Source organism: Corvus brachyrhynchos, unplaced genomic scaffold, assembly GCF_000691975.1.
Source record: "Corvus brachyrhynchos isolate BGI_N302 unplaced genomic scaffold, ASM69197v1 scaffold166, whole genome shotgun sequence".
Classification (NCBI taxonomy): Eukaryota; Metazoa; Chordata; class Aves; order Passeriformes; family Corvidae; genus Corvus; species Corvus brachyrhynchos.
This window is the reverse complement of record NW_008239671.1, coordinates 926,934-946,537: the sequence shown is the minus strand read 5'-3', so window position 1 is coordinate 946,537 and position 19,604 is coordinate 926,934. Positions and strand designations below refer to the sequence as shown.

Here is a 19,604-nt window from a genome sequence, read left to right as displayed (position 1 = left end):
CGCGCCGCCGCCCCCGCTGTCACCCCCGTCGGGAGCCGCTCCACCTCCCTGCGCAGGGTGTTCACGCTGTCCTCGCTCTGCCGCTGCATCTTGGCCTCGTCGCTCTCGCAGGCCAGCGGGTCCCGCAGCTTCTCCCCGAGGTCCCCGCCAAAAGGCCCCGCAGGTCCCATGCTGGCAAGTGTCCGCTTCAGGCCGGAGACCTCCAGCTCACAGTGGTTCAGCTTTTCCCTCAGCACCTGGACCTCGCTCATCTTCCGCTGCAGCTCGCTCTCGCAGATCTCCAGGTTGACGCTCTTGGAGCTGTAGGAGTCCTTCAGGGTGAGGATCTGCTCCTCTTTCTCCCGTAGGAAGTTCTTACCTTCCTTGAGCTGCGACCGCAGTCCCACAATCTCGTTGAGCTTCTGGGAGACGTCAGCTTGGGAGTCCTTCAGCTGCTGCTTGAGCAGGGAGATCTCACCTGCCTTCTGGCAAACCTGTGGGGAGAGCACCCGTGAGGCTGGCAGATGGCAGTGAGGAGCTGCTTGTCCCCTGCACTGCCCGTGAAACAACCCTGCTCATGGACCCAGCCTTCACCAGGACCCAGACCATGCCACTGACCTCTGTGTTTTTTCCTGGCTCTCAGGGACCTGATGCTGTTTCCAGCTGGAGCTGCCCAAACAGCCAAGCCCAGTGCTGCGGTCCCCACCAGCGATGCTTCCCTCCTGCCTTCATCTTACTCCCCCACCCACAAACCCATGGTGCTCAATCCCAAACCTTCTCAGCTGGAGTTTTCCCACAAAGTTTACCTCAATGGCATCTGGACCTTGAGCAAGTCTGAGACAGAAACATCTCAGACCCAGAGACCACCCAGCTTCTCCCCAAGACCTGGGAGCATTGGACAGGAGGCAGATAAGTAGACTTTACTTACTCATCCTATGATGCCTTCCTTTCGAAAGACTCCTAAAGAACCCTGGAAGTGCTCAAAGCCACATTGGATGGGACTTGGAGCAACCTGGTCTAGTGGGAGGTGTCCCTGCCCATGGCAGGGACGTGGAACTGGATGGGCTTTAAGGTCCCTTAAAAGACCTGGGCAGAACTGCTGGTCAAAGGAGGGACAATGCAGTCTGCCCGTTCTGGGATTTATCCTGCACATGTTGTACAACAAGCCTGTAATAATCTCTGCTGAACATCTGCAAATGGCACATTTCAGAGCCTAATTAATCCCAGCTTCATTTACTTTCCATCAGGATTAACAGAATACGGTCTTCTTGATTCTACAGCTATGTTTTGCCTCTGCACTCTTAATAAATTTAAAGTTTCTAGCCTGTGCATGGAAGGATTAAAATTCTTCACATGATCAAGTTGAAAAAAAAAGGTATGTTAGCACTGGCTATACAAACAGACCTTGATAAAATGTTCTAAAAATAGAAACAGTAGGAAAAAGTTATGTAGGACTCAACAGGAGAACTAGAAAGAGGAATTTGCCTTTCTAAGAGAGATAAACTTATTAACAACTGAAAACAGTGTGTTACAATGGAAAGCATAAGGTAGACATGGCTGTCGATATCATTTTTATCTCAGTCGCTTTTATATCTTCAATTAAAAAAAAATCAAATATCTGAAAAGCGGTTTCAAGGTTTGCCCAAATGCAAATAGTAAAAGAATTTAATTAAAATAGACTTAAGCCCATTTTTGGCACGCACAAGTACCTGTGTGGAAAGACCCGTGTTCCCTGAAACTGGATTTGAATGTCACGACTTGGAGTGACTGTGAAGTCAAATTATTAACCAATACAGGGGGGTGTGCACAAAAGGTTGTGCTTATTTTAGCTTAATTGAAATCAACAGGCCTGGAACTCAGACAAGTGAGGTGACAAGTGTCACCTGTTACCTGGAGGCCACCAACCCATGGCTGTTACCTGTGGGCTCCACTTAGGGCACGTGGGAGGTACTTTGGGTCACCAGACCCCGCGATGGAAACCTCACTCAGGGTCTGTTACAACAACGCTCTTACCTCCCACTTGGTCTCTTCAATCTTCGGGAGAAACTCAGCCTGCTCCTTCTTGAAAGCCACAAATTTCTTCTCCAGCTCCTCTCGTTGCTGGAGGAGTTGTCCCATGTCGTCCTGGAGTTTTTTTTTCTCCTGCTGGAGCTTGAAGATTTGGAGCTGCAGAGCCTGCTGAGCCCGCTGCGCCTTTTTGGAGACCTGCTGCAACTTGTTGGCATAGTTCTGCCTCAGGTCCTCCATCTCCCTCTCCCAGATCTTCTGCTTCTCCTCGAACACCTGGAAGATGGCCGCCTCGCTCTTGTCCAAGTTCCTCCGCATCTGGAGCACCTCCTGCTCCTTCTCCCACAGACGGTCCTCCAGGTCCTGGATGATGTCGTCGGTCGAGGGCGAGTGGAAAGGCATCGTTTCGTTGAGATGGTTCAGTCTGTTGAAGGACGAGGTGCTCTTGCTCGAGGACCGCCCGCTGTCTGAGGTAGATATCCCATTGTATCCCACGATGTTCTTCTCCACGTAGGTGGTCCCGATGCGGTTGATGTGGCTCGTGGAGGCGCTCATGGGGCCCACGTGCTGGCTGTAGCCCGTCCCGTAGGTGGGCAGGCTCGTTAGCGAGTTACGGCCCGAATCCGAGAGCCCCCCGCCTTGGTTTGTAGTCCTGTTAAGGCTGCTCTTGTCGAGTCCACCCTTGGGTGCGGACGGGCTATTGCTGTTGGCATGGTTCAAGCTCTTTCTGTTCTCTGCCATCCCGTTGCTCTGCGGCGGGCAGAGGTTCTGCATGGAATGGAAGTTTTTAGGAACTACTGGTTTAAAGGCTGAGGGTCTAACTAAGGGCTCATTGCTCTGCAAAAAGGAAAAAGGACCACGCATCAAACACAGCAGGAGGCTCGGTAACACACAAAAGAGACACGTCGGCACAGGGTGGGGCTGATGCAGCTTGGGCTGGCTCCTTATCCCACCTTGGTACACCCTGGACCATTTGGGGTTGCACATGAGGGACCTGTGGTCACTCGTAGGGCAACACTTTGCCTTCCCTTGCCCCAGCTGAAAGGAAATCATTTTAATGTATCCCAAACCTGCGTGATTTTTGCCCAGAATACTCCTTGGGTTCTCTCAGAGCTCTTTACAAGGAGGGCTGCCCCGTGCTTACCAGACCTGACCAAAATAACTCTAATTTTGGCTGATTATATTTCTAGCCTTGAGGTTGCATTGCCCTTTTGCTGAAAGCTGAATCGAAGCCTTGGATTAGCAGCCCTTTTGCCTCAGGAGCATCACATCTCCCCGCTGCCAGCAGTGACCTGTGCCTGTGGGGACCTCATGTCCTGCTTATCCTCAGACAGGAGCAGGTAGGAGCTGTGACCCCAGCAGTGACACCAGGCAAGGAACATGCTAGAGCTGCTCTTCATTTGAAATTTGTGTTTTCTGTGGGCCTAAGCAGTGCTGGGGGACAGTGGACCACAGCCACAAGGGATTTAGAAAGGATTTTAAAGCCTTGCACATTCCTCTCCCCATCAATGCACCATTAGAAACAAAATTTTCCTTAAAATGGGATTGAGTCTGCCCTACTGCAGGTTGGATTTTAGGTGAAACTTAAATGGGAGGAAGCAAAGGTGTTTTGAAAATGCCTTTTAGGAGAAACAGAACAAGCCCCAGTGAACATGTTGGAGGTTGGAGACCAAGTGTGAGACTGAGATGGACTGCAGGGGCTGTTGGATTAACAACCCAGGAGAAAAGGCCACCAAATGCTGCAGAAATAATGCTGGACACAAATTATGGAAGTCACTGGAGCAGAGCAGCAGGCTACACAAAACACCACTGGCTCTGGGGCTCTGCCCCTCCAGGCCTGGGAGATCTTTCTCCCTGAAGCCAATAGGAGCCATGAGGACTGGGCTGGGCTGGGAGAGAATGGTTACAGGGGTAGTTCCCAAGCCGTGTCCCTCACAAGGGGCACTGGGATTCTGAACAGATGCTCATGGCTTCTTTCAAGCAACAGCTTTAGGTGGCAGTGTGTGGTTGGAAACTGCCTATAAAAGGCACAAAACTAAGAGGGGACTCAAATGCTGGACCTACTGAAACTGGAGCCGACTCCAGCTCCCTCCCCATCCTTCAGGGAGGTAGGCACAACATCTCAGGGAAGTTGGAATAGCTAGTGACTTAAATACAGGCTTAAATGAGCTGTATGTGGAAGACTTGTGGTCATGCTCTTGGGCCAGAACTAACAACCCCCTGAAAAGTCATAAGAATGATATCATCTCTACATAAAAACGTACAAAGTAAGAACGAGAACATCAGGATTGCACTGTTGCCCAAGGCCTCCTGGTCTGTGCTTCCAGAGATGTGCCACGGCCACCCAGCTGCTCCAGGAGGTTCTCACCTGGTCTAGTTTGCCGGAGATTGGCAAAATCTTTGGTGGGTTACTGGGCTCTCGGTACTGGGGAGGCGGCGGCAGGTTCTTCTCGTTGTTGGTGGTCACGTTGCCGCAGATGTCCATCTTCACCTTCTCGCTCTTGCGCAGGTCGCCGTTGATGTAGAGAGAGTTGGAGACTTTCTCCGACTTGTAGGTCTTCTCCTCGCCGGAGTAGCGGTTGGAGATGTCCCGCGTGGAGTAGCCGTTGCGGGGCCCCTCCGTCTGCCGGCCACTGCTCTGCGTCCGGGTGCCCACGCTCTTCATGGCGAACTCCTGGTCGTTGGCCACTCCGCTGCCCACGCTCCCCATGGCGCTCTTGGGGATGGTCTGGGAATAGCGGGGGGCGAAGCCGTGGAAGTTCTCTGGGCTGGGGTAGGCCGGGTCACTGAGGACGGGTAGCGTCTCTAGCGTGGCCATGGCAGCGTAGGGGTGAGGTGGAGGCACAGCTCAGTGGCACTGGGACAAGGAGGGAAAAGGGTTGTTAAAGAGATGCCTTTTGTCTGCCGTGCCCTTTGCAGATCGAAATCATGTCCCAGTGATGGCGTTCTCCTCCTCTCTGGGATCCCCAGGTCCCTTGGAGGAGCAGCATTCCTCAAATCCCACCCCCTGCTCTCCAAAAGAGCTCCTAATCTTCTCAATCCAAAAGTTGTGGTTCCCAGGGGAATGGGTTGCATGGATTTTAGTAGGCACAGCTCTACGGCATCGGTGAGACACAACCATTTGCTGTTCCCAAGACTGAACTATTTCTGTCACTTTTCCCAGGTTTGAACCTGTTTGTGTTCCCATGGGGATGGAAGGTCTCCATCCCTGGTCCTGGCTCATCCAAGTGCTCTCTCCAGCACATCCCTTAGGGATGGTATCACAGGGCTTAAACAACACACTTCCCATCTCTTCCTTGGGATTGTTGTTGTTGAACTTGAGTTTTTAAAAAGATGCTTTTGTCCAGGTGTCATCCTAAATTTTCTTCTAAATATTTATTCCCCTTCTCAATTTGATTCTTACTTAGCCTGTGCCTTGGGTTGGCCAAAACTAGGCCATGGGACATGGTTAACATGCAAATATTGGTTTCAAAAGTTGTCTTTGACCAGGGTTGTCCTGGGACCAATTATCCTTGGGACCAATTCTCATCTATCTAGATGCTCTTCATCAGCTTTTACACAAAGGTGTAAAGTCTTATTTGAGGGAATAGAAGACCCACAACAACTTTTTCTTGGTCACCTCATTGAATAATGGAGAATTTGAACCTGCACCAGCCAAGGATCCCATTACCCGAAGGAAGGGAGAAGGTGCACTGCAAATTTTGGATGACTGAACCAAACCTGGAGGAGCAGGGTCAGTAGCTCCTGGACAGCTGTGGACACTCAGGTGACCAGTGTCCACCCAGCCCTCCAGAGTTCATTGATTTGGTCCCCGTGGGCCCAAACGGATGCTTTTCTTTTGTCTCAGGCACCCTCAGTTGCAGGTTTTCCAGGATAAACCATCCTTGTAGTGTGAGGACTAAGGCAGGACTTAAGGGCAGTGGGAGGTACTGTGGCTTCCCTGCGGATGGGATAAAAATAGTTGATGCCCTTTGGAGAAAGGTTCAGGGATGGCAGAGGTCAGGCAGGACCAGCAGGAAGGGGAGATGGAGAAAATCCCCCTTTCAGTGGGGTTTTCCCCCTCCTTGGGGGAAGGGATGTTCATTCAGCCCTCCCTGAGTAAAGCAGAAGAGCTGGATTTATTTCCCTGGAGAGCAAGCTGAGGTCCGGAGCTCAGCTCCCATGTGGTGTCTCAGAGGGCCTTGCTATTTGCACTAATAATGGAATGGAAAAAGAATTAAAAAGGTTAAGGCAGGGTCTGTGCTGCTCAACTTTGCTTTTATTAAACTGCATTTCTGGAGGCTTCTCCTCCCCCTTTCCCAGCATCCTGCCCTGTCCAAAGAACAGCCCTAGTGGCAGATGTGGCAGCTGCTGTGCCAGAGCGAGAGGACACAGAGCTGTTGAGGTGGGATTTAAGGTCCCTTCCAACCCAACCCATTCTGGGATTTCATGAAGCGACGAGCATTAAGTGAACACTCTGTAGTCCCTGCTAAGGACATCCTGCAGTTTGCACCTCTGTCCTCAGCAGATGATCTCACATCATTCCCTGATGAAAGTCTAAAGACCAGGCAGTAAAGGAGGATCACATGAGTGGGGATCCACTACAGTCAAAACACCAGCGTTTATTGGTCATAAGTGATAAAACCTCTGCCAGCAGTAAGAAGTGGCAGGGTCTGGTCACGTATCCAGCATGTGACATGTGGACACGTGTTCCCCCAGTGCTCTGAGCAGCACTCAAAGGCTCGTGACCCCACCACGCCCTAAAGACACTTCCCAAAGAACATCATCACTGACAGCTCATGAGTGCACAATGCCCAGGGGTTAATCCAGGTGCCTGCTGAGGGCCTGGGGAGTGGCTGGGCTGCGGAGCGATGAGGAGGGATGGAGAACACCCACCTGAAGCCACACTCAACCAATGGTGCCTTTGGATTTTATGAGTCAAGGGAAGACTTTGTCCTGCTAATTTAGGAATAACCTGCTTTTCAGTGACTTTGGGAATCTTTATAGGCTGTGACTTCTTTTTATGGGACACCAGGCACCATGGGAGGGATGTGCTGGAAGGTCTCAGCTCCAGACAAGGAAGTGGCATCGTCTCCTTGCAGTACTCCCCAGCCAGCAAGGGAGAAATCCAGGTTACTTTTCCCTCACTGGGTAAATTTCACAGTGACATTTGCACATTTACATTGACTCTCTGAGGGCAGGATGAGGTCACTGGAAAGTTTGATCCTTCCAAAAGGAAGAAAAAAAAAAAGAAAAAAAAAAGGCCAACACAACAACAAGCGTTTTCTTTTAACTGGGAATCATCCAAGAAAATATTCTGAAAAAAACCCTTGTTCTTAGCTTATGTTTACTGCAAACCCGGGATCTGATAAACAGAGCATACAGACAAGTGTTACAAATATGTTATTAAGGAGATTCCAGAAGTGCCAACAGATCCCTGACAGTACAGCTTTGTTTGCCAAAAAGGGCCATTTTTTTTTTCTGAGAACAGCAACTCTTGGGTTTGTATCTTCTGGCCAGCTCCAGTTCCCGGTCAGGTTTTACATTGGTTGTTCCTCAGCTGAACTGTGAAATCAAATTTTGAGCACAGGAATAGCGTTGCCATGCTCCGGCACAGAGCAGGAGGGTCGTTTTTTCTCCTTCCAGGTTTGGAGGAATGTGTGACTAAAACCTTCCCTAGGATATTTCTTCTCCTTAAATCTCATCATCTCTGTGGTAACAGGACAAGGGGGAATGGCTTCAAACTGACCGGACAGGGGTAGATGGGATATTGGGAAGAAATTCTTGACTGAGGGTGCTGAGGCCCTGGCACAGGGTGCCCAGGGAATTGTGGCTGCCCCATCCCTGGAAGTGTCCAAGGCCAGGGACAGGGCCTGGAGCAACCTGGGATAGTGGAAAGTGTCCCTGCCCATGGCAGGTTCAAGGTCCCTTCCAAACCAAATTATTCTATGATTCCATGATAACTGCCTCCCTCCCATGGAAATGTGAGCTAAAAGTGGGTGATTCCCAGGGGTGCCGAGCCTGTCCATGAGCACAGGGAGGCTGAGGGAAGATGAATGTTTGCCTTTGCCAGCATTTTGTTCCCAAGTCCATCCTTTAGAAGGGAAGAAGAGTCACCCTTGAGCATGGCTGGGCTTGGAAGAGACCCCCAAGCCACCTCAGAGGGGCAAAAGTGTCCCCGTAGTTACAGTGGGAACCCGAGCGAAGGGACTTTCTTGCAGACACGAAGAAGGAAACTCCTCCAGAACAAACTCTCAGCGGAGGTCCCATTTCCCAGTATTCCTGTGTTAATAAAAGCTAAAAAGGTTTTCTTTGTTCGCCTGGATTGACTCAAGGCTCCCTTCCTGGGAGGCATCTCCATACCAAAGGAAGACGCCATATCTCATCAGTACAGTCAACCTTCTCTGACCACGGATACTGGGAATCCGCACACTCCACACTGCACCACCTCCCCATCTCATCCAGCTCTTGGCCTCTTGGCCTTTCCTGCAGCAGCCTCGCCTTGGAGACAGCAATATTTTGATGCCTGATGCAGAAAATCTGGGGTGAAATGTCCTTTTCCCCAGCCGTGGTGGGCAAACTGTGCATGTCCACCCCTTACGAAGGTTTCCCACCACACCTGCAGCTCCAGGACACTCCTAGATGTTACTGTAGATACAGTAATTTGTAAAATAACAACTGTGTCTTCACACTTGCTCTACCCAAAGGACTCAGCGAATGCCTTCCAGTTAAAAAGAAGAATCGCTCTGAGATAAGCAGCTGAATGGTTAACTATGACTAAATCACGGAGGCCTGGCTTTGTTTCTGCCTGAGGAGGTTAATTGTTAACACTCTCCTAACAAAGGCCTTCGGGAGGCAGACATACCTCAGCACCAGTGCCACGGGAGAAGGGCATCAATCATCGGTCTCTGGCACAGAGAGCTCCAGCAAGGAGCCCCAGAGCAAGGCAGGGCCTTGGCACACGCGCCATCCCAGGCATGTGGCGCTGGCAGCAGGGGCAGCAAAGGCTTCTGAAGGTCAAAAATTCCCCCTCTTGCCAACTGTGGTAACAGGTGTGCCCCTGACCTTCATTAGTCGGGTTTGTTTGCCTCGGCTTTAACGAGGGAGCAATTACTGGCACCGTAAACCCGTGCTCTGTTTTGTTGTTTTTATAGGGGTAGGACCTACACCTGCCCCGTGTTTAAGGCTTGGGTTGCCTCTGCCAAGGTTGGCAGCGCTGCCAAGGGATTGGTTTGGCTGGAGGAGAAAAAGTCAACACATCCTGGGGTGGTGGAACAGGTTAGATATGGTGGGAAAGGGTGGAAAAAGAATGGCTGTGATAATTTCAGCTTCTTCCAGGAAGATACTTGGAGAGGGAAGGAAAGGACAGGAATGGGTTAGAGGTGAAGACACAGACCCCCCCATAGGGAGCAAAACCACCTGTGTCCAGTGAGGCATTAACAAGCCCTGGGGAAAAAGCCACCACTGAAACCCATGATTTGCAATTGCACTCGTAAAATCACGGAATCACAGAATTATTCAGGTTGGAAAAGCCCTTTAAGACCATGGAGTCCAACCATTCCAAGGCCACCACTGACCCCTGTCCCCAAGTGCCACATCCACACAGCTTTTAAATCCCTCCAGGGATGGGGACTCCAATACTGCCCTGGGCAGCTGTGCCAGGGCTGGACACCTTTTCCATGAAGAAATTTCCCCTAATATCCAGTCTAAACCTCTCCTGTTTAGAAGCTGTTCCCTCTTGTCCTCTTAGTTTCAAGTGCACGTTTCAGTCACACCCCTCTTCCTCTCCCTCACCTTTCCTTGAACATCACATCCTCCAAAAAGGCCACTCAGCTACTGCTCTGCCTCCTGTGTGTCATGTGCCACCTCCTTACATCCGTGCCAGACCCAAACCTGGCTGAGAGCTCCTCCACTGGGATTGATTCAAGAGGCAGGGACACCGTGGCTCCCCTCCCACCTGGCTCCAGTGCCCCGGCACCTCCTGTTCTCCTACACCCTTCTCAAGTTGCTCAGTCTGAAGAGGGGAACAGAATGAGCTTTTCTTGTCTCTTACAGGCATTTTTTTCCAGCCCTCAAGTAATTCTTGTGGCACTTTCCTGCACCTCCTCCAACTCTTTTCCCCCCATCCTGGCTCAGTGGCTGCCAGGTTTTCCTCCACCACTGGAATACGGCACGAACGCACTTGAACCTGTCTGCAAAAACACACAGATCTCGAGCTTTTCAACCACAAGCTTTTTCCACAACCAAAAGCCAAATGAAGTCAGAAGAACAACTCCTGCTCCTTCCCTAGGACACAAACCTCTCTTTTCCCATTTATCCCTGTACTGCAGTTCTTTTTCCCTCAGAGCTAAAAAGCAAACTCAGGAAGGTAGGCTGGAGGGTCAAATAGTGGCAAGTTCTTGCAGCCACCCTCAGCCACCTCTTGGGCCATGGGGCTGCTGTGTATCTGCACATTTTCCATCCTTATGTGCAAAGGATTTGTGATTGGATTTACTTTTGGACACAATATCGAGTAACGTGCTCTAGGGCACCCTGCTGGAGCAGGGAGGTTGGACTTGGACAAGCCAGCATGGTAGTCCTGCCTAGGAACATCCAATTGGGGAAGGTGGGGACCATCCTGACTCTCTGTGACCCTGCCACTTTCCAATTACACCTTTCCCAGCACCTAAGAGTGCTAAGGGGCCTGCACAGGGACCTGCCGCATCCTCTGGATAACTGGGCCCAGTTAAAAGCTGTCAGCCGTCCCAGTACAAACCCATTTCTGAGACAGGAGGATCACACTTTGCTTTCCTCTCCTGAAAATGTGGCAGCATCAGGAGGGGGTGGCAGGACTAAGGGCAGGCAGGTCCCAGTTTTGGGGGCTGCGCTTCCTGGGGCTGCTGTGGGAAATAAAAGCGAGCTGGCTTAGAAACATTTCCTTTTCCTTTCCGCCTGCTAATGAGATAATTACAGCCTTTTGTATTCTGGGAAACTACTTTCTCATTATGGGGGCCGCATAAGCTATTTACATAATAAGCCTGAAACAAAAGAGATGAGATGAAAAGACCCAGGCGGCTCTTCAGGGGAGCTCTTGTTGAGCTGCCAAGGGACAGCACGAAGGATGACGGATTCCTCCATCCCCAAAGCTCCTCTGGTCTGGAGTGAGTGGCAGTGCTTGATTCAGGATGTCCCCAGCGTGGGATGATCCTCTGTCTCAGCTGTGAGGGTCCCCAAGGTCCTCAGAACCAGCCCTTTCTTAAACCACCCTTTGCAATTCCCAGTGATAAAGGATTTGGGAGGGGTGGCCATGAATCCAAACCCACATCAAGGAGAGCTGTGTCAGCATTTGTGGGGCTCACAGTGACAGCTGGGGACGAGTCCCACCACCAGAGGATGTTTGGTACCAAACTGGCCTGTCCCTTGTCCCATCTGCTGTGTCCCAGCTTCCTCCAGCTGTGGTCAAGGGACATTCTGGGTACCAACCTGTCCCATTCCATATCCCGTATCCCTGTTCCTCGTTTCACTTTCTGACCCAAGGACATGATGGGCACCAGACTGTCCCAGCCCATTTCCCTGTCCCCCTAGTTGGCCAAGGGATGCGCTGGTTACAAACCTGTCCCATCCCATTTCCCTTTCTCATTTCCCATTCCCATTTCCCATTTTCCATTCCCCATTTCCCATTTCCCCATCCCCCCAGCTGGCCAAGGGACACAGTGTGTACCAACCTGTCCCACCCCATGTCCCAATTCCCTGCCCCCACAGCTGTCTGGGGGACACTGGGTACCAAACTGTCCCATCCCACATGCCAGTGCCCCGTCCAAGGGACTCTCTGTGTGCCAAACTGTCCCTGCCAGCCCCACCACCTCCCTTCCCCAATAAAGGCCCCATTGTTCTCCCCGACAAAGCCTGAACAGTGCAGCCTGCTCCACCTTCCCTGGCCAGTCCTCCCACTCTGCTATCAGTTTTCCTCCCTCGCTTGGTCGCTGTGTTTAAGGGACACAGTCCACTGCCACGCTGTCCCCATCCCCCAGGCCGTGGCAGGAGGGGGAATCATGGCAAAGCACAGCCACAATCTGCACTGTGGAGCACGTGGCCTTGGCTCCGTGCCCTCCTGCTTGTCCCTCCTTCCCTCTCCGCTCCCTGAGGGTGTTCCTGGAATGGACACCCTCCACAGCTTCCTGGAAACCCCCTATGGACAGTAAAATAACCAGTAAATCAATCTGGGCATGGCTATTGCTCATCCAGATCAAGCTGCCCCACCTGTCCCAAGCCCATCTCCACCCCAGCTCCTCATCTCAGGGTGTTCCCAGCTTTAATCCATAGCATTTTCTGGATCCAAAAGAGCAGGCTGGGTGGAATTAAAAGCCAAGCAGCTGACAGGCCTCACCAGTCTCGAGCTGTTCCAGTAAGGGAAGACATCAAAATTATTCTGGAGGCTACAGCAAGTTGGGCAAAGCCCCAGAGAAACCTCGGCAGGTGACATGGAGATGTGACAAGGTACATTTGTACAGGGTCCTGCGAGGCTTTTTGGTCTCATCCTTGGAGGTTTTCAAGTCCTGAATGGACCAGCCAGGGTCCACCAGCAGCAAGATGGCCTGGAGAGCTCCCAGGATCCTTTCCACCAGGAATTATCCTGCCATGGAGTTTTTTGCAAGCCACGCTGGGGCTATCCACCAGCATTCCCCTGGCCAGAGTCCTCATCCTCAGGGGGATTTTCCCCCCTTTTCCCATCTGCTCTCAGAGCCCTGGGTTTGGATCCGGGCTGGCATCCTCCAGGATGCACCCAAAGGCAGATAGGAAGGATTTTCCATGACCTGTCTTATCTGTCCCCGTCATCCCAAGGGGCAGCAGGACAGGATGGTTTCAAGCTCAGCCCAAGCCACCATCCCAAATCCCATGTGTCCATCAGGAAGGGTTCATCCGTGGTCTCATCTGTGACCCCTGTGGCTGCCCCCAGAAAACACTTGGGGCCAGCTGTGTCATCGTCCCCAGTGAGGTCCCAGTGGCAACCTCTGCCCAGAAGAGCACCAGCTTTGGTGGCACAGGGAAACCTCCCTCAATTCCCTCAGTACAGGGAAAGGGCAGTTTGGTGGAGCAGCCTCAGCGCTGGCTGCAGGCCTGAGGGTCTGGGATGCCCCATTCCATGGGCTGGACTGCCTGGGGTCATCCCAGCCCTGCATGCCTCAGTTTCCCCTTGTTAAGGGGTTGCCAGTGGGATCCCTGAACAATCCATCTCTGCACCCCATCTCTGCTCTGAGCCCCTGGTGCAAACATAGCCCAGCAGGTACCTCCCATCCCCAAAAATCACCTGGAAAGGGTCCCACCGGCTCAGCCCTGCACTAATCCACCCTTTTGGGAAGGTAGCTGGGGATGAGGTGCTGCCAGCTGAGCCCGTGGTGTCCCCAACACAGGGGATATGGGGAAGCTCCTGATCACCCTGGCAGTGCTCCAGCACAGAGCACTTGCCTGGCTCCCCAGCATCAGCCTGAGCATCCTCACACACCCCCAGCATCCCAGATCTCAGGGATCCCCATGTGATCCCCTGCTCCAGCCCAGCTCCATGCCCCCAAATGCCAGGAGGACCCCGCCCCCCACCCCCACTTTTGTCACCACATCCCCCTGCGCGATTTAGACCCCTGCCCTGGGCGGGATGTTTTGGGGGAAGGCTGATCCTGCCCTTTGGGATGAGCCATTTCATCATTAACTCGCCCCGAGGAATTTCTTGGGCGCGGAGCCAGCCCGGGAAGTGCTCGCTCCTCCCCGGACACCACGCTCGGAGCAAGCCCTCATGGTGGCTCGTCCCGACGGTGCCTTGTCCCCAGGGCCGGAATTAGCGCTGCTAAACCGGAGCGATGCCCTAAAACCCGCCCGGTGCAAGGTCCCGGTGCTGGGGGGGTCCAGCTGGATCCAGGGGGAGTTTACAGAGGGGGGAATCACAGCTTTCCCCACCCTGAGCCACCCAGCTCCGCGCACCCCATCTCTGCTCCGACCCCCGCTGCCAACGCAGCCCGGTGTCCCCCCCAAAAATTCCCTTACAAAGGGTCCCACCAGCTCTGCCCTGCATTAATCCACCGAAAACCCTTCGCTCCCCTGCCCGGCCCCAAACAAAGACACCCAGCGAGAGGGGGAAGGAGAGGAAAAGCAAAGATCCCACAAAAAGCCAGCACCCACCGGGATTTACCTGGGCAGCCCAGGGTCGCGTCCTGCAGCTCCCCATCCTGCGCCGACCGCGAAATTCATTGTTTCCCTGCGTGGTATCCCGGGAAAAAGTCCAAAATAATACCTGCGGAGAGCAACCTGCTGCTGGGCTGCGGCCAAGGGCTGCCCTTCGCTCGGTGGGATTGGCCACGGCGCCCGCAGGAGCTTAACTCTTTGTGCCCACCTCCGGCAGGGATTTTGGGAAGGGATGGCTCCGTCTTCCTCAAAGGGGGATTTGGGGCTGGTGGTTTGGTTTAGCTTCAATGGGAACTTCGGGGTCAGACGCTGGGTTTTGCTGAAATAAGGATTTGGAGTTTGCCTTTTCTATTTTCGCATGGGGATTTTGGGGTCTGATGGCTTGGTTTTGCATAAATAGGGGTTTGTGGATTTGGAAGGTTTTGGGGTTTGCTCAAATAGGGATTTGGGATTCAGGAGCTTGGTTTTGCTCAGGGAACTTGGAGTCAGACTGGGTGTTTTTCTTCAAATGAGAATTTTGGGGTCTGACAGCTTGGTTTTGCACAGAGAAAGTTTTGAGGGTCCAACAGCTTGTTTTGCTCAACTGGAAATTTGAGCTCTGACTGCTGGATTCTATTATTATTATTATTATTATTATTATTATTTTGGGTTTTTTTCTTCTCAAATAGGGAATTTCAGGCTCTCAAAACTTGGTTTTGCTCAAACAGGAATTTTGGGATCTGACACCTTGTTTTTCCTTAAGTAGGGATTTTGTGGGTCTGATATCTGAGGTTTGGGTTTGTTTTTTTTTTAACAGGAATTTTGGAGTCTGATGGCTTGTTTTTGCTCAAATGGATGATTTGGGGTAGAGTAAGTTATTTTGGCTAAGGGGTTTTTTTTTTTTAATAGGGATTTTGGGGTCTGACAGCTGGGTTTTCCTCAAATAGGGATTTGGGGGCTGACGGCCTGTTTTGTTTTTTGTTTATTTGTTTGTTTTTCAAAATGGGATTTTAGGGTCTCAAAGCTTCTTTTTTTTTTCATAAATACAGATTTGGGACCCTAACAGCTGGTTTTATCTCAAATGGAATTTTGGGGTCTGACAGCTTGGGTTTTTTTTTCAAGTGGGGATTGCTCCAAGCAGCTCGCTTTCACTCAGTTATTTTGGGATCTTTCTATCAGGGAACTTTCCCATCCTTCTGGGGATGCTTCCCAGCTGCATGCCTGAAATGAAAGGCTATGAAGAGCTCTCAAAGAAGGGCAGAGAACTGGCTGAGTGGGATGAATGGCATGATGCATCCATAGAATCACAGAATGGTTTGGAAGGGACTTTAAACCTCATCTCATTCCAACCCCTGCCATGGGCAGGGACACCTCCCACTATCCCAGGTTGCTCCAAGCCCCATCCACCTGGCCAAAAGCTGGACCTGGATGCTGCCCTCCCTCCTCTCCATCATTCAGAGCAGAGCCCTGGTGACACACGATGGCTCAGAGCTCCTTTTCCCACTTTCCCAGCTGCCAGCGCTGTGGCGGGAGAGCAATCAGGCTTCCCATCGGGGGCCGTCCAGCCCCAGCACTTACTCTGGATTATTTGCAGTCATGGAGGGAGGGAAATAAGGCCACACAAAACTCCCACTAATTTAGACTTATTTGCTCAAGTGAATTTTCTGTTGGCAGGACGTCTGGGGATCAAAGGAGTCACCGGTTGGGGCCTCGCAAACAGGGCCGGTGTTGGTGGGCAAATAACAGCAAGAGCAGTAAAACAGCAATAACGCCAAAATAATCAAATATGGGTTAATTTGCATTTAAACCAGGGCCAAACGCACTGCTGGGGTGCACGGGGAAGGTGTAAATTATACCAAAATGCATTCCTGTGGAGATTCAAGCTCTTAATTTTGCCCTTTAACTCCAGAAGCAGAGAATTCCAACAAACAGGCTGGTTTCGGGATGTGAGTGCACCTTGGAAGTAGCCACGCAGACAGAGAGCCCTTTCCATCCCTGGCACTGCTCTGGCAATAACCAGAGCTGGCTCAGGAGCTCTGCTGGGAGGTGGACCCTTCCCAGTAGTGGTTTGGGGAAGCTGCTGGAGCACAGGAGCCCGTGGCTGCCCAGCAGGGAGCTGCAGCAGGCCCAGGCTCGGCAGATCTCACAGGAGACAGGCAGTTTCCTGATGCTGTAGCTGGTGGAGGCTGTGCTCGTGCTCCCTTTGGGAGCTGAGTTATGTCTTAGCACTTCCCACAGATGAATAAATCATGATAGGAGAGGCTTTGGAGAGCGCTGGAAACTCCAGGATAACCCGTGCTCCTGGCGCTCTCAGGCAGGGCATAAACTTTTGAACCCTAAACTCCCATTTCTAACCCAGGGCTGGGGTGGCTGAGACAGGAACTGCTCTGCCCACCCAGGTCACCTCCAACAGAGCCCCTCCATCCCCTCTGAGAGCCAGCAGAGACCCCCAATTCTCACCCAGCACCCCTTCGTGCCAGGGCTCCTGCACAGCCAGATGCCGCCAGGCCACCACGTTTCCCTGTCCCCATGGACACAACCACCAGGACTTGCTCTCAGCCCTTTGTGGGGTTTATCCTCCTCTGCTCTGCCCTTTTTGGGTGGCTGTGGTTGGACTGTGCACCCAGACCCAACCACCTGGGGTGACCTCCAGCCTGGGACTACAGGGTTGGGGTTACCCACCTAAAAATCCTTTCCTACCCAGCCATGATGGCCTTGCTCTGTCTTGGGGACGAGGCTTTGAACATCCATCCAAAGCCACCTTTCTCTGGAGGAAAGGAAGAATTTACTCTTCCAAAATCCAAACTCTTTGTTCCCCATGTCCTTTTTCCTTTTCCTTGCAGGAGTGGCAGCCCCCAGGCAGGGTGATTTCCATTCTCTTGGGGCCGTTTCATGTCAAGATCCCAAAGCTCTCTGAGGTCCTTGGACTGCACCTGCAGGACTGGTTCAGTGTTTTCTGCACCCATCAGGGAAGGAGGAAAATATCAGCTGCAGTGAGGTCTGAAGGAGCATCACTGGCCCGGGACATTCCCCAGGGAACAGGGGTGGAAAGCATTGATGTGCTCAGGCATGCGGCGAGGCGGAGATGGGAATGGGAGCAGAGACAGCGGCTCCCTGCACTGGGATTTCTTCCTTGAAAGCTCTGGGGAGCTGCTTTTCAGTAGAAGACATCCCAACGTGAGCAAGAGCCTCCCTCCTCTCTTCACCCAGACTCCTTTAGTTAGAGGGAAGATCATTTTCAAAGCCTTGAGGAGCAGAAAAAATCCCTAAATAAGGGTATCCTGGATATTGAGCATACTTTGAGGTCATGAATGAAGTGGCATCTCCATCCCAGGATGTCTGAGTGCCTTGGCTGGGCAATGTCAAGGCCAGCCTGGTCTGGTGACAGTGACAGTTCTGAATTTGTGCTGGAGGCCTCCAGCGCTTTCCAACCAGCGCCACAACAACTTAAACCCAGCTCAGACCTCAGCTGCAAACTGAGTGTGCCTGTAAGTGCTTGGCATCCAACAGGCTGCACACTGAAACCAGAATTCCTGCAGTATCTCCTCACCAGGCTCTGTCTGAAGTTCTTCCCCGCTATCTGTTATTAGAGATTTCCAGGCTGGTTTTCAGAGGAAAGACCCTGTTTTCTGTGACAGCCAAGGGGTGTGGAACATCCAAGGGTTTCCCTGTACTTGTGGATAGAGATGCTGCCTTGCCTGATTTGTTGTGAGTGCCCTGCAGGAATCACAGCCAAATGTGCAGGATGGGGCTGGTAGGGGAGCAGGACTACGCCATGCCAGGAAATCCAACCTTTCTGCTGGGAAAGCTGATAAAATCCCCAGCAGCCTGCACAGCCTGAGCAGCCTCTGTGGCTGAGCACCTGGGAGAAATGTCAGGATGACGCCGAGAGTTTATTTGTGCAAGCAGAAACTGGTTATGTGGTCAAACAAACCTTCTCTGCACCCAGGGGGTTCACCAGCACAGTGACATCCCGCTGGTCTGGAAGTTAAAATGCTGGGAGAGGCTATTCCTGCTCGTTAAGTGGAATAATTTGAGCCTGTGTGAGACCTCTTCATACCCACACAGAGCTGGGGAAGGGAGAGGACCTTCTCCAAGCTGCCACAGGGGATGGCAGAGGGTCCTGAGGCTGGGTTGACCCCAAAAGCTGGGTTGATGCCAGCTGCGGCAACGGGAGACGCTTTCCATCTCCAGTCAATGGCATCTGCCTGCTCAGCTTGAGCCAGCACGAACAAGCCAAAAGACTCTGGTTTATGTCATCCAGAGGGATGGTTTCCTATTCTGGAAAAAACATCCCTGCTGGTATAAGCTGTCTCCTCCTGTACCAGCACAGGGCAGACAAAACCTCTCAGTGCTGGCAAGCCACAGCCTGGTGCATGGGCCAGGTTTTCCATAAATCAGGAGAGGCTCCTGCATCTCCACCTGTGGGTGCTGAAAGCCCAGGGTGTGTGCTGGGTGCTTGGCCGTGGGGTGTGGGTCAGGTCTGAGCTGCCTTGGGGGAGGATGTGAATTATCAGGTTCCCCAAATAATGTCCAGACCAGAGGATCATGGAGTCATAGAATCATGGAGTGGTTTTGTTTGGAAGGGACCTTAAAGCTCATCCAGGTCCAAAGTCCTATCCCAGGTGGATCCAAGCCCTGTCCAGCCTGGCCTTGGGCACTTCCAGGGATCCATGGGCAGCCACAACTTCGCTGGGCAACCTGTGCCGGGGCCTCACCGCCCTCACAGGGCACAATTTCTTCCTAATATTTAGTCTAAATCTCTCATCTTTTAGTTTAAAACCACTCCTTAAGCATCCTTGGGTGATTATCCAGAATGAAGGAAACAAACCTCCCGTTCACAGTCCCAAAGCATCAGGCCAGGCCTAGTAAAAATAAACTGGAGCAAACCAGGAGGGGCAGATTTCCACTGCAATCACCAGGTGTTCAAGGAGCCTGTTTGGAAGTGCCCTTTCTGTCCATATCAGGAATTAGGGATTCGGCACAGCCCCCTTGGCTCGGGGTGGGAGGTTTTTTTCAGGGAGGAACACCAGGCTCAGGACTAAGTTGTGTGTACTCATGTTGTCCCATCCAGCTCCATCTCCATCGTGGCCAACCTCTGCTCTGGAGAAGAATTGGGGGCTGTGTGGCTTCAGCAAAAGCAGAAGCATGAGAATCCTCAAGTCTTGGGAAAGATCTTCTGGAGGAGCAGTAAAAGCTGAGCAGGAAGCCTGGAGCATCCCTGTGGTGGCTCCCAGGCCTCTCTGTGCAGGATCCAAGGTTGACAGTCCCTTTCCAGGCCACAAGGACCCAACTGACACAGTCCATGGGCAACAGGGAGGGATTTGGCTGACTGGAGATGGACGTGGGCTGAAATGCTGCCTGAATCCATGACCAGCTGATGGCCCTGGACTCCTGGGAATTTGGAGGTTTTGGTTAATAAATGGCCTGAGTGCTACAAACACATCCCCCAGCTACTGCCTCCCCCATGGCTCTTTGTCCTCGGAGGAATGTGGGTATTCCCTGCC

At 52.2% G+C, this 19,604-nt stretch overlaps 1 protein-coding gene across 3 annotated transcripts in view; it reads right to left on the bottom strand.

The window, feature by feature from the left end:
* The window catches only part of LZTS3 (leucine zipper tumor suppressor family member 3), a 17,144-nt gene extending 2,419 nt beyond the window's left edge, over positions 1–14,725 (bottom strand). Inside the window, exons 1-4 of one of the 3 annotated variants that reach the window (XM_017742420.1) lie at positions 14,126–14,725; positions 4,355–4,843; positions 1,993–2,754; positions 2–473 (exon numbers count right to left, since the gene is read on the bottom strand). In XM_017742420.1, the coding sequence (XP_017597909.1) occupies positions 2–473; positions 1,993–2,754; positions 4,355–4,804 (1,684 nt within the window). In that variant the 5' untranslated portion in view covers positions 4,805–4,843; positions 14,126–14,725. Of the gene's footprint in view, positions 474–1,992; positions 2,824–4,354; positions 4,844–14,115 lie in introns of all 3 variants that reach the window. The other 2 variants (XM_017742419.1, XM_017742418.1) reach the window with 2 other exon arrangements.
* Between the last annotated feature and the right edge of the window lie 4,879 nt (positions 14,726–19,604).